The sequence below is a fragment of the Gopherus evgoodei genome, chromosome 5 (assembly GCF_007399415.2).
Source record: "Gopherus evgoodei ecotype Sinaloan lineage chromosome 5, rGopEvg1_v1.p, whole genome shotgun sequence".
NCBI lineage: Eukaryota > Metazoa > Chordata > Testudines > Testudinidae > Gopherus > Gopherus evgoodei.
Window position 1 is genome coordinate 103,462,320 of NC_044326.1, and position 13,451 is coordinate 103,475,770.

At 45.4% G+C, this 13,451-nt stretch overlaps 1 protein-coding gene across 11 annotated transcripts in view; it reads left to right on the forward strand.

Annotated features, from left to right (window-relative positions):
* Positions 1-3,633: 3,633 nt before the first annotated feature.
* Positions 3,634-13,451, forward strand: part of PRDM5 (PR/SET domain 5) — a 164,250-nt gene continuing 154,432 nt past the window's right edge. For 9 of the 11 annotated variants that reach the window (XM_030564633.1, XM_030564634.1, XM_030564636.1 and 6 more), the window contains exon 1: positions 4,272-4,466. In XM_030564633.1, coding sequence (XP_030420493.1) covers positions 4,374-4,466 — 93 coding nt within the window. In that variant the 5' untranslated portion in view covers positions 4,272-4,373. The other 2 variants (XM_030564630.1, XM_030564629.1) reach the window with 2 other exon arrangements.

Here is a 13,451-nt window from a genome sequence, read left to right on the forward strand (position 1 = left end):
TAGGAAACTTCTTACTACTCACTAAGCTGTCTACAACCATAATTACAATTTCTTGTTCTTCTCCCTTCATTGTAACTTCCTGCTTCTTTTATAGTGGAATCACCTACTGCCTCTCAGGTGGGGCTCACTGTGAATCAGGGTTAGCTTAGCCCCAGGTTCTCCAACCCATGGGGCAAGCCACACTGTTATAATGCACAAGAGATTCTATATTTCTTTCAGTTTTTTTATTATTTTTTGCTATCGGGTAAAAAGCATATCTAGTCAGGAGTCACATCTGACTTATTATAACTGTTGTCCGTGTATCAAAAGAAGCTGTCACACAGGTAATTTAAAGTATAAAGGCAAAACTTGGTTGTTTGAACGGCTATAAGAAATCATATGCAAACTAAAGCATGGCTATTTTTAAGAAGTGATTGGCTGCAATCTAAATGCCTGTCACTTTTGTAATATGTAGTACATATATAGATTACTGTAATATATAGATTACTGTAATATGAGTACATATATAGATTACTGTAGTGATTTGGAAGAGTGTGATAGAATATCTGTGTACAGTACAATAAAAAAAGGCACTCTGTGTATTGTAATGTTGCACTTAAGCTTCAGAAGGCATCTCCATTCTAAGGGCTAAGTCCTGCTTCCATTTCTGTCGGTAGAAGTCTTTCCACAGACTTTAATAGGAGTTGGATGGAACTCTAATCCCTTACTTTCAACTACTTGTAACTTCCTCCCATCTATAAATTAATTTGTGGAAGTCTCTAAATACTACAAGGAAAATAAAGAAATTATACGCTGTGAAATACTTTGCAAGGGCTGCTATGTTAGTGAGGCCCTTCACAAGACAGCATAATTCAAAAGAACAAGTGGACTACTTATTAAAAGTATAAGATATGAACACAGAATTTTAAATATACAGTCTAAAATACCAAGTGTTTATCAATAACTTTTTTGATCTTTTCCCGTCCCTTCTGCTTGCTTCAAATGCCTTTACACTTCCTTGTAACTTTACAATGAGATTTAAACAAACCAACCTCTCCATTTTTCCAACCTTCACTACATTTGGTAAATTGTTTATATATTGAGGCAGCTATATGCATTCTGGATTGAATTTACAGCTAAATTTAATCTGTTTATTAATGAATAAATTAATTCATTTGTAATACTGCAGTCTTACAGTTTATTATATTATCAAACTGTTAAGGTGGTTAGTATTCAAACTAGGTCTGTGTACAGTACTTTTCAAAATGTAATGTCACAGTTTTTGCTTTATTTTTAACTATATATTTAATTTTACTGTACAGAAAAATATACAGATTGGCAGATGTTTTCGGTTCTTTTTGCTCATGCTTTCTACGTTTCTGAGATTTTATCTAAACTTCTTTGAACAGCAGTGCCTAGAATTGTAGCGTTAACTGATGTCAAAAGTGAAGGTAATATTCAGAATTTACCATTTATGCAGTGAGTTTATAGCAGGGGTGAATTTGCACTAATACAGAGATTGGTAAATGGTGTCTAAGTGTCTCTCGTTAGTTAAAAATGTTTAGGGACATGTCATGCTCATAAAAGGTACTAGCTTGATAGACCATGTACTATGAACAGATTTCATTCATCAAGCACAGGCAGCAGACATACAAGTTAATATTGGCTCGGAGATGCTGTAAAAAATATCAGTACTTGTTTCAACTTTTATCTATGCAAGAAGAAAAAAAGCTTTTATGTTGATAACATGCAGATTATGGCTTTCATTTTTATATGAAAATATAAAAGCAAGGAAAAATAAAGTGATTTTTTTTATGTATATATTAGGGCTGACTGAAAATTTCCCATCAGCTTTTTCCAACAGAAAACTGGGTTTTCTGTGATTCCTCCCTCAACCAACTCTATTTCCTGTAGTTACGGTTGAAAACGGAATTATAATAGAAAGTGTTAAGCAACTGTCAAACTTTCAGCAGGTCAGGCTGAAAGCTTCCATGCTTGGTTTCTGCTTCAGACGGATTTTTTGTTGTTTTTGTTTTTGAAAGATTCATCAAAAATAGTTTAGCTGTTTCTAAAAATGAGATAAGGGAAACAGGTAGTTTTTTCAGTGTTACTTGATAAGGAAAGGGCAGCATAACACATTAGGGAAAATTCCCTGGTTGACAAGGGCAATTAAATAAAACATTGTTGTTCTAACCACAGGAACAAATATGAAACAATACACTATACTATTGGCAGAAATATTACACTGGAAACACTGTAGATACTATATAACATAGTCTTTAGTCCAGACAGGTGGTCGTCTGGGTCTGACAGGCAGTCTCTCAAGCCCCGGTTCCAGTGCAATGTCTTGTTGTGTTGATACTACAATGAAGTCAACCAATGCAGACTGGATATTGGGATAATCTCCTCTTGGTGCATAGGCAGGTGCAAGATAAGAAGCATTCCATACCCACCTATCAGAAAGTCGATAGGTATAAGGTCCCTTCTTCTCTATGATTTTAAGAGGAGCTGTGAATTTATGGTCCCCTTTGCGTAAAATTCCAGGTTTTTGTATTCTAACGAAGGAACCACACTCAAACTTTGGTTCCTTATCACCCAGCTGCTTGTCTGTGAAAGCCATATACTTTGCTTGGTTCTGTTCAACTGTTTTTCTCACATCATCCTTGGTTGGGGCCTCAGGTCATGCCTTTAACAATCCAGCAATGTTCAGTTAAGTATTCATCTGTTTCCCATGTAGTAACTCTGCAGGTGATCTTTGCGTTGTGGCATGTTGTATAGCCTGATATGCTTGCAAGAAATCAGTAGTGAAGAGTATCCACAATCGCCCTTCCAGTTTAGCTGTTGTCAAATTCTTTTTCAAACGTCTGTTAAACCATTCAATTTCCCCATTGGCTTGAGGGTAATACAGGGATGACCTTCCGTGTAAAATGCTGGCACATGCCCCTCTGCCATGTACACTGGCCAAACTGGACAGTCTCTACACAAAAGAATAAACGGACACAAAACTGACATCAGGAATCATAACATTCAAAAATCAGTAGGAGAACACTTCAACCTCTCTAATCACTCAGTGACAGACGTTAAGCTGGCAATTTTGCAACAGAAAAGCTTCAAAAACAGATTCCAAGGAGAAGCTGCTGAACTTGAATTAATATGCAAACTAGATACCATTAGCTTAGGTTTGAACAGAGACTGGGAATGGCTCGGTCATTACACTAATTGAATCTATTTCCCCATGTCAAAGTATCCTCACGCCTGCCTGTCAACTGTCCAAAATGGGCCATCTTGATTATCACTTCAAAAGTTTTTCTCCCCTGCTGATAATAGCGTCTCTTAATTAGCCTCTTGCAGTTGGTATGGGTCCTTTTACCTTTCCATGTTTTCTGTATGTATAAATATCTTCTTACTGTATGTTCCTTTCCATGCATCTGATGCTGTGGGCTGTAGCCCACAAAAAGCTTAAGTTCAAACAAATTTGTTAGTCTCTAAGCCCTCGTCCAGACAAACCCGCGGCATCGGCGGGTTAAAATCGATTGCTCGGGGATCGATATATCGCGTCTAGTCTGGACGCGATGTATCGATCCCCGAGCGCGCTTACATCGATTCCGGAACTCCATCAACCCGAACGGAGTTCCGGAATCGACACGGAGACCCGCGGACATCGATGCTGCGCCGTCCAGACAGGTGAGTACCTCGATTTTAGAAATTCGACTTCAGCTACGTTATTCCCGTAGCTGAAGTTGCGTATCTAAAATCGATTTTAATATCTAGTCTGGACGTGGCCTAAGGTGCCACAAGTACTTCTGTTCTTTTTGCTGATACAGACTAACACGGCTGCTACTCTAAAACCAGTCAATATTATGCAGGATCTCAAAGTTATGGATCTTACTTATTGAGCTAAACTGGGTCAGGGGCAGCCTAAGTTTCCTCTCTCGTTTCCCCCAAGACCACCAAAGGATCGGGCCAAATACGTGGGCCTGCCTACCTTTCTGTCTCTAATGGGCTGAAGCAAAAGGGGCTGGATCAGACCATCACTAAACTTCCGGAAGATCCTGAGCCAGATCTCGTGGTTTCGGCCAGTTTGGGACTGAGCCCTGGAGTGTGCAATTTGGGGCGGCTGAAAAAATGCCACCCCCCCCTCCTCGCTGCCCTAAGGAGCGGCCAGTTCTCTCTGCAGCGATCTCCTCCGACCAACTTCCAGCCAATTGGAGCCCAGGATTTCCCATCCAGCTCCTGCAGCCGCCTTTGACTCCGCCCCTCTCCTCCAGGAGCCAGCCGGGGTAATCCTGCAACCGGCCCCTCGGTCCCTGCCCCCTCCCCCATATCCTGCCCTTTGCAATGAAAGCCCCTGTTAACTCCTCTCCCCTTTCGCAGGCGGCCCCAGTCAGTGCAAAATGCTGGGCATGTACGTGCCGGACAGGTTTGCCCTGAAGTCGTCTAAAGTTCAGGACGGGATGGGGCTCTATACGGCCCGGAGAGTGAAAAAGGTGGGTGATTTCGCTGCTGCTCCTCGGCACCCATGGGGTCGGCATGACGGGGACACCAGGGCGCATAGGGGGCTGTGTGCTGTCTGGTGAGTGTATTGAAGAAGCAGCTAGGGCAGCTGTGTAGCTTGCAAGCTACTCCGCCCCCCCCGCCTAGTTTCCAACATGCTGGGTTCTCCAGAGAAAGCCTGCCACGTAGTACCGGAGTTCACTGCAGCGCCTTCCCCTCTCGCTGCCTGCAGGGTTTTCGACTTCAAACTGAATCCCAGACTCACTTCGCCAGAGCTCACGCCACCGTCTGCTTTGCAGCAGGCAGCGTCTTGCTGAAATGAAAAAAACCTCAGCGTTAAACTGAGGCATGTTCTGGTGCATTTCACAGAATCTGTTGGCGCGTGAGGACTGAAGCCGGGGTCAAAAACAACAAAAAAAGACACCGTCCCCTGGGGAGCTTTGTTTCTTTGGGGAATGGCGTAAAATGGCTAGCCCAGCTTGGCAAATCCCCGGCCCTGTACATGCACACATACAAACAAAGAGTGGGTTAATCGTGGGCATAGGAAGGGGTTAGTAGGAGGTTTTTATTTTGGTTTGGTGTTGCGTTTTTATTTGTGTTTTAAAACAATTTTTAAAACCCAGGCAGTGCCCCTGTCCTGACCTATTTCTCCATTTCCATCTCGTTTTCCATCTAAATATCCCTCCCTCCCCACCAAACTCTTCCTTTTTGTTTTCACTTTTAACAGAATAAATGATTTAATTTGCTTTGCAGAATAGTGAAACTTTGGCTGCAAAAGATGTGATACAACTGAAGTGTCAATTAAGTGCAAATCCCTCTTATTCAAAACAGGTCACATCCCCTGACAGCTGTTAATTAAATTGAAAATTCTCGTGACTATCCACAATCTTAGTTATCCAGAAATATTCAGTGTCCCCCATTATATTTAGGTAATTGAAGTGGTACAGAACTAAAATGATCAGTTCCACATTAAATTAAGCTTCTATCTTTTATTTTGTGTGTCTGTCCCATTTTTGGATCCTATTGGTTTAAGAGAGGTGCTGTTTGGGCTATCTTGTGGTGTGTGTAATTCACCTGACTCAATAGAATACAGTGAAATTCATCAAAATTATTATCTATTTCAATAGCCATTACAATTTTGGGCCTGATTTCCCTCTCTCTTAAGTATAAATTTCACTGGTGTGAAACTGGTGAAAAAGGAAAGTAGAACTTGCCTACACTCAGTGCCAGAATTCCTCCATATTGTTTAGGCAGGTGGTGCTTTTACACATAGTCTTCCACATACTTTTTCTCAGTTTGGCGGCAAATGTTCACTGTTAGGAAGGCATTCTGTTAGTTTGTTATGCAAGGCTCTGATTAGAGGTATCTGTGTAAGCAGCAGGCCTTGCTCTCTTCCTTGGTCAATGGAGGCTAGTGTTACTTCCTGGGAACCGAGCATTGGTGTATGACTGAGATTCCTGAAAGAAGGAATTGTCCTGCATGCTATTTGTGACCACCTCTGTGCCAGGACTGGTGTACATGCATAAATAAAATAAACTGTTCATAGGATGTAACCAGACTCCATGTCACTGGGGAGCCTACCTCAGCAGAGGGGAAACAGTACTAATTATACTATAATATAGCCATCTGTTGTAATGGCCACTAAAGTCATTCTATTAACAATTTTTGGGAGGAGGTGCTGAATGTGAAATTAGACATATATTTCTGAGTAGCAAATTCTGTAGTGTACTCTGTGTTGTCTGACATCTTAACTGTATCTTTCTTTCCTGTGGTTAAAGTGCTCCCTTCAGATGTCCTTATGTTATCACTAGTATTGCTAACCCCAACTGCTCAAAAATAATGAGGCACGCCCCTCAAAAATTGAGTGATTTAAAAAAAAATACTGTATATACTTGTTCATAAGCTGAACTTTTTTAGTAAAAAAGGGAAGCACCAGAGATGGGGGGCGGCTTATGAATGGGTATAGAGAGGGAGAGGTTGGACACAGCCCCTCCCCCAACAGTGGGAGGAAGGAGGGCAGCACAGGCAGCAGAGCCAGAAGGGAAGAGATGGGGCCAGAGTCTCTCCGTTTCTAGCCATGCTACTCTCCCACCAGCCTCCAAAGCAGCTGCAGCCATGCCGCTCGGCCCTGCCCCCCAGAGCAGGCTGTGGCCATGCCGCCCGGGCTCTGGAGTACCTGGGCCATGCCGTGCCGCCCTGCCCAGCCTGCTGGACCATGCTGCAGCTGTGTCGCCTGGTCTGGCCTGCCAGAGCCGCTCCAGCCGGGCCAGAGACATCCTCCTCTGGCCCCCTCCCCAGATAAGATGGGAAGGGAAGGGATGGGGAGAGTGTGGGGGTCCCGGGCTAGGGGTGGGGTCATGTGGGGGGTGGTCACAGGGGTTACCCCCCTGACACTCAGCTTCCCCTACCCTCCAAATTTCCCCACCAGTTGCTGTCCCAGCCCGTCAGGGTAAGCAACTGGAATGCCGGGACACTTTATTTACTGAGATTTACCTCCATGCCTGCGGGTGCTCGAGGTAAACAAACCATCTCGACCCACCCGCGGCTTATCCTGATGGCCCGGGAGCCAAAGTTTGCTGACCCCTGAATTATAGGGTCGGCTTATGAGCAGGTTATAAAAATTTTCCATTTTCACTTATCCATCTTGGGGGGAGGGGGGGTTGGCTTATAAACGAACCGGCTTATGATCGAGTATGTATGGCAGGGGTTGGCAACCTATGGCATATGTGCCAAAGACGGCGTGTGAGCTGATTTTTAATGGCACGCTGCGGCTTGCTAGGGTCCCCAGGACGGTAGCAGACTGGGTGGGGCCGGTGGCCGGGACCCCAGGAGGCAGCAGTGTGCCATTAAAAATCCTGCCCGGCCCAGCCTACTCTTCTCCGCCCCCCTGCCCACCACTCTCTCCTGCCGGGGCAGGGGGCAGAAGCTTGGTCCTGCCGGCTGCTGCTGCAGGGCAACCTCCACTGGCAGCCAAGCTCCCTCCTCCTCCACCTCTTCCCCCAGCATGCTGGGTTCCTGCCCTTCCTCCTCTCCCTCCCTGCGGCCAAACAGCTGATGGCCTTGGAGAGGGAGGGGGAGAAGCAGAGCTGGAACCACAGTTGCAGCTGCTTGCTGCTCTGGAGAAGAGGTGAGGACAGGGCCTTGGGGAAGAAGAGTGGAATTAGGGCATATCCCCTCCAGCTCCCTACTGTAAGCTGCTCAGGGTAGGGGGCTGGGAGCATTTCCATAACTCCACCCCACACCCGAGCTCCCGCCCTGACTCCTGAACCCCCCACACCCTGCCAGCCCTCTGCCCTGAGTCCCGCACATCCCCTGGCCTCTGCCCTGACCTGACCCCTGCACCCCACCACAACCCCAGCCCTGACTCTGGCACCCCCACATATACCCAGCTCCCCTACACTCCATGCCCTGACTCTGCATCCCCCTCACACGCCCCAGCCCCGGCCCTGACTCCTGCACCCTTCTCACACCTCCCCCATCTCCCTGCCCTGACTCCTGCACCCCCCACACATACCCAGTCCCCCCCACCCTGTGCCCTGACTCTTGCACCTTTCAACATTCCAACCCCCACCCTGAGCACCAAACTGAAGCTCCTGCACCCCCACCCTCCCATTCTCACCTGCACCCCTCATGCCAAATGGGAGCTGCCCAGGTAAGCGCTCCACACCCAAACCTCCTGCCCCAACCCTGAGTGCCCTCCCTCAGTCTAGCTCCTGGCCAGACCCAACACCCGAACCCGCAGCCTGCTCCTTCACCCCAAGCCCTGTGCTCAGTGCACTCCCACCCTCAGCTCAGTGCAGAGAGAGAGGAAGAGAATGGGCTAAAACCAGGGAGAAGATAGGTACCCACTGTATGTGTCAGGGCCGGGATCTCAGACCAGCAGCAGGCTGAGCGGGGCTGGCAGCTGGGAGCCTGGTTGGCAGGAGCTGGCGGATGGAACCCCAGGCTGGCTACGGGTTGAGCTGCTCAGCCCACTGCCGGTCTGGGACATTAGCCCTTTGCCAACTGGGGTCCCGGGCGCAGGCCCTGCTCAGCCCTCTGCCGGCCTAGGTGAATGGAACCCCAGGCTGGCAGCAGGCTGAGCGGGCCGGTGGCATAAGATCAGTATTTTAATTTAATTTTAAATGAAGCTTCTTAAACATTTTGAAAACCTTGTTTACTTTACATACGACAATAGTTTAGTTATATAATATATAGACATAGAGAGAGACCTTCTAAAAAATGTTAAAATGTATTACTGGCACGCGAAACCTTAAATTAGAGTGAATAAATGAAGACTCGGCACATCACTTCTGAAAGGTTGCCGACCCTGGTATACGATAATCCATTTTGCATCCTTTTTAATTTGCCTTTGGGTGTGAACCCTTAGGTTGCACTCAGGTCATGTTTTCAAGGTTTTCTCTGTTATTACAAGGGCTAGAAACTTCATATTTTATTTATTTTTTTAAATGAAAGCTGAGATTCTCATGTAATCTCTTCTCTCTATCAGCTAGACTTTAACTCAGACACCCAATATCACAAAACTCTTGATACAGTCATAAGCATTGGCAATATTGGTTTCTCAGTGCTTTGCTGGAAATGGAACAAGATCATTTGTTGTTGCCTGACTTTCTTTAAAATTGATCCCTACTGTATTTTCTGCCATTTTAGTGATATTGCAGTTTGTCTCCTTTTAGTCACTGTTATGATAGATGTTAATGTGTAGTTTCATTCATTATTTTTTATTGACTTGAGAGGAAGTGAAGTGTAAGAATCTGGTATTAGTTAATATATATTGGCATATAATGGAATATTTGTTTGCTAGAACTGGTAAATGTGTATATATCTGTAGAAAAGAAACTTGTAGTCATCAAAAAAGGCTATGTTACTTATCTCTGGGACCATTGTGTTGCAGGACATATTGGCTAGCTGCCTACAACAGGGGTTCTCAGACTTTTGTACTGGTGACCCCTTTCACACAGCAAGCCTTTGGTTTAGCTACTCACCAGATTTATCTGGAAAACAAACTTTTAGTCATGATCTCAGCTTATGTTTATAAATTCACACATAACACTGCTATGTGCATTTTGTCGCAATATTACTGATCAGGAAATTCAGTTTTTAAATGATCCCTCACAAGACTCGCTTTGTGCAAAAATATTACACTAGCATGTAGGATTTTAACACAGGGGCATATTCTGTCACAATGAGTATGTATACTCAAGCAGGGAATCACACTCCCAGCTCCAAGTGTAAATGTAGCCTAAAGGTTGCAGTAGAAGTTTATTGGTTTTGTGTGATTGATGTATGAATCACATGTGGTATTCCTGACTTCTTGTCCTTCAACGTTATGCAGTATGAAACTATTGCTGTGTTCCACCCCAGAGATAGCTGCGTTTTGATGGTTGGCGAAGTGATTCCTGTCAGTACTTTGTAAGGTTCCTGGGGATCCTTTGGGATGAAAGGATTTGTATAAATGTAAAATAGTGGAGCTAACTGATCCAGGGACAGATATAGTCAGTGTCCCAGGGCAAGTTTATACTATATCAGTGCAGCTGCACTGCTGTAGCATGTCTGGTGAAGACGTGCTATGCCAACAGGAGAGCGCTTTCCTGTCGGCATAATTACTCCACCTTGGGCAAGAAGTGGAAGCTGTGTTGGCGGGAGAGTGTATCCTGCCAATATAGTGCCAGTGGGGACAGCATGAAACTTGTATCGCTTGGGAGAGGTTGGAGGGTTCACATCTCTGAGCGACATAAGTTGTATTGATTTTTAGGCTGTAGTGTGGACCTCTCCTTAGTCTGCACTACAAAGTTTTGTTCACATATGTCAGCTAAGAGTGTAAAAAAATCATATCCCCTAGCACTGGCACAACTCTTCTTCTCCCTTGCATTAATTCCATCATATCTACAAGTCCTGCCCCCATCACTCCCCCCAACAGTGCTCTGTCCAGTACCATATCCTCTATCACACATCATCTTCCTTTATGACATCCTACCACTTCTTCTTGGGTTGGCCTTTCTGGGTTTTTTCCTTCATTCTTGATCTGTTGGACTCTTACCTCGTAATTGTCAGGACTGTGCTTAAAACGACCAACCCAACTGAGCCTGCATTCTCTTATTTTTGCATTTATTGGTAGTAATTTGAGCATGTCTCTACATACACATTCTTCACATGGTCTTTCATTCATACACCATTCATCCATCTCGATAGTCACCTTTTTGTGGAACAGATCATGTGCTCATATTTCTTTTATGTTGCTCAGCACTCAGGGCCACACATTAAATGTGGACAGACCACTCTTTTGTAGATTTTGCCTTTTAATCTTACTGGTATCTTCCTGTCACACACTACACCACTTAGCTCTCTCCATTTGGGCCCACACATTTATTATCTTAGCCCTAATTTCATCTTCCATTTCCCCATTTTCCTGGATTCTAAAACTCGGATACTTGAAGCTTTGCATTTTCAGAGTTGTCTGCCTGTCCAGTTTCAAGGATAATTCTTCAGTATTCATATTATTGAAATTATATGCCATATATTCTGTTTTTTTTCTCTGTGTATTTTGAGCCCATGTCTTTCCAACAAATCTCTATTTTTCAAGAACCTATCTTTCTCCTCACTGCATAGAATATCGTGTGCACCAAGGTGCCGCCTTCTGTATGTTCCTTGTGAGGGTGTCTAGAATGAGGACAAATGCAAAAAGGGCTTAATGCTGACGTAGCTGTGCTGCAAAATCCTCAGTGTACACAACACTATGCCAACAGAATGAGTTCTTCTGTCAGCTTAGTTAATGTCATTCAGGGAGGTGGTTCAGCCATGCCGGCAGAACTCCTTCTGTTGCTGGTATAGCTATGATGGCAAAACATTTGTAGCATGAGAAACTGAGGGTTTGTCTAATCTTCCTTCCCTCACACACCTATGAGGACAATTATATTAAATATTGTGAGGTGATCAGATACTGTGATAATGGAGGCCATATAAGTACCTGAAATAGGTACATTCAGCTTCTCATCCTCCCTTTGAAAGTTTGCAAGTAGATTGTTTTCTCACTGTCCTCCTCACAAAACAAACCTGGTCATGATAGTCAAACTTTCTACATTGTTAATTGGAATCAATAATTAAGGTTCTGCAGATAAAATTATGTCCTCACTTTGAGCCATGCAGCTCTCTTGGGCTGGATTCTGCCTGCTGCTAAGGCTATCTTGTGCTATGTCCGTGGCTGGAAAAGGCCCAGTGGAGAATTCCCCTACAAAAGGGAACTTCACTGGCATAAAGTTGCCGAAAGTAGCTTTACTGCCTTTTGTGCCAGCCAGTCCCCGTAAGAGGAAGGATGAGCTCTGTTACACCTGAGCCGCCACTGGCATACAGTCCTTGCACAGAAGCTAATTTGCTATGAAATTGGGTTGCCCTACATCAGGAAACCCCAACCAACTTCCAGGCCGCCACCTCCTGCTCCATCTAAGCACACGATGTGGCAGATTAGGCCCATTGCTCTCAGATTATGCCCCATATAACACTGCACCATTAGATTTATGTAGGTTTGCTAGGGTGTCATCGAGGGCATAAACTGAAAACAATGAGGTCTGCATGGGTGTAGCTGTGCGCCTAATTTGACCTGCAGAACTTTCATTATTGGTGAGGTGCAAGAGGGAGAGAATCAAGTTTCAGAACCAAGGATGGCATGCTGAGGACATTTGTTATGGAGATAAGTGAGGCACGGGGAATATGGAGCCTCAGAATGCCAGCATTTACACTGTCACTTTTCGGTCTTGCCTGTGTGTACATCTAATCTTCATCTCCATCATTCCCTTGGGCTCCAGTCTTCTTGTTTTGCTGCTCTCTCTCTTCCTGCTCTTGTTGTGCCTTCTTTTCACACAGCTGTCTGCAATGACCTCCTCCCTGTGCACCAAGTGTCCTCACTCTCCTCTTTGAAATCTCTCTTCTGCGCTCCATTTGCCTGCTTTCCAGCGCCAATTTCTCTTCTACTGCTGTCCATTCCTCTTGCAGCTTTTATTTTAAAATATAAGAATTTACATTGCCTGCTGTGCAATCTCTTTCCTTCTCCCATACTCTTAAACCTCATCTATCCTTTCCCAGGACCCTTCCTTTCTCTTATTTTAGTATTCTGTGTTTGTCTCTTGCCCTGCGTGGGCTACCCTTATTGCCAATTACAGAGCTGTGGAGGGTGTGGCTGGGGGGAACTGATCAGGCACTGCAGGACTGCCTCTGTGGTGGGTGGGGCCACGAGGGGTGGGGTGGGAGTGGAGAGGTAGGCAGAACCATGATTCTCCTTTCCCCACAATTCTCTGGCCAGAGGAACCAAGGGTATGGCTACATTTGGAATTTCAAAGCGCTGTGAGTGTAGTCAGAGCGGCAGCGCTGGGAGAGAGCTTTCCCAGCGCTGCATGTAAACCACATCCCTTATGGGTGTAGCGTGCAGCGCTGGGAGCCGCGCTCCCAGCGCTGCTGCCCTGATTACACTGACGCTTTACAGCGCTGTATCTTGCAGCGCTCAGGGGGGTGTTTTTCACATCCCAGTTGCAGCGCTGTAAAGTGTGAGTGTAGCCAAGCCCTAAGCCAACATAAAAGAAGTAATCTGCTGCTGGAGAAGGGCAATCACAGACTACTTTGCCTCTGAATCAAGACAGAAACCAGGGAACTAATTGTGAGAGTCACAGGCGTTGGCTACACTGGCACTTTACAGCGCTGCAACTTTCGTGCTCAGGGGTGTGAAAAAACACCCCCCTGAGTGCTGCAAGATACAGCGCTGTAAAGCCTCAGTGTAATCAGTGCCGCAGTGCTGGGAGCACGGCTCTCAGTGCTGCAAGCTACACCCGTAGAGGGTGTGGAGTACGTGCAGCACTGGGAGAGCTCTCTCACAGCGCTGGCACTCCGACCACACTCACACTTTAAAGCGCTGCCACAGCAGCGCTTTGAAATTTCAAGTGTAGCCATACCCACAGCCCACGTCCACACTACAGGGTAAAATCGATGTT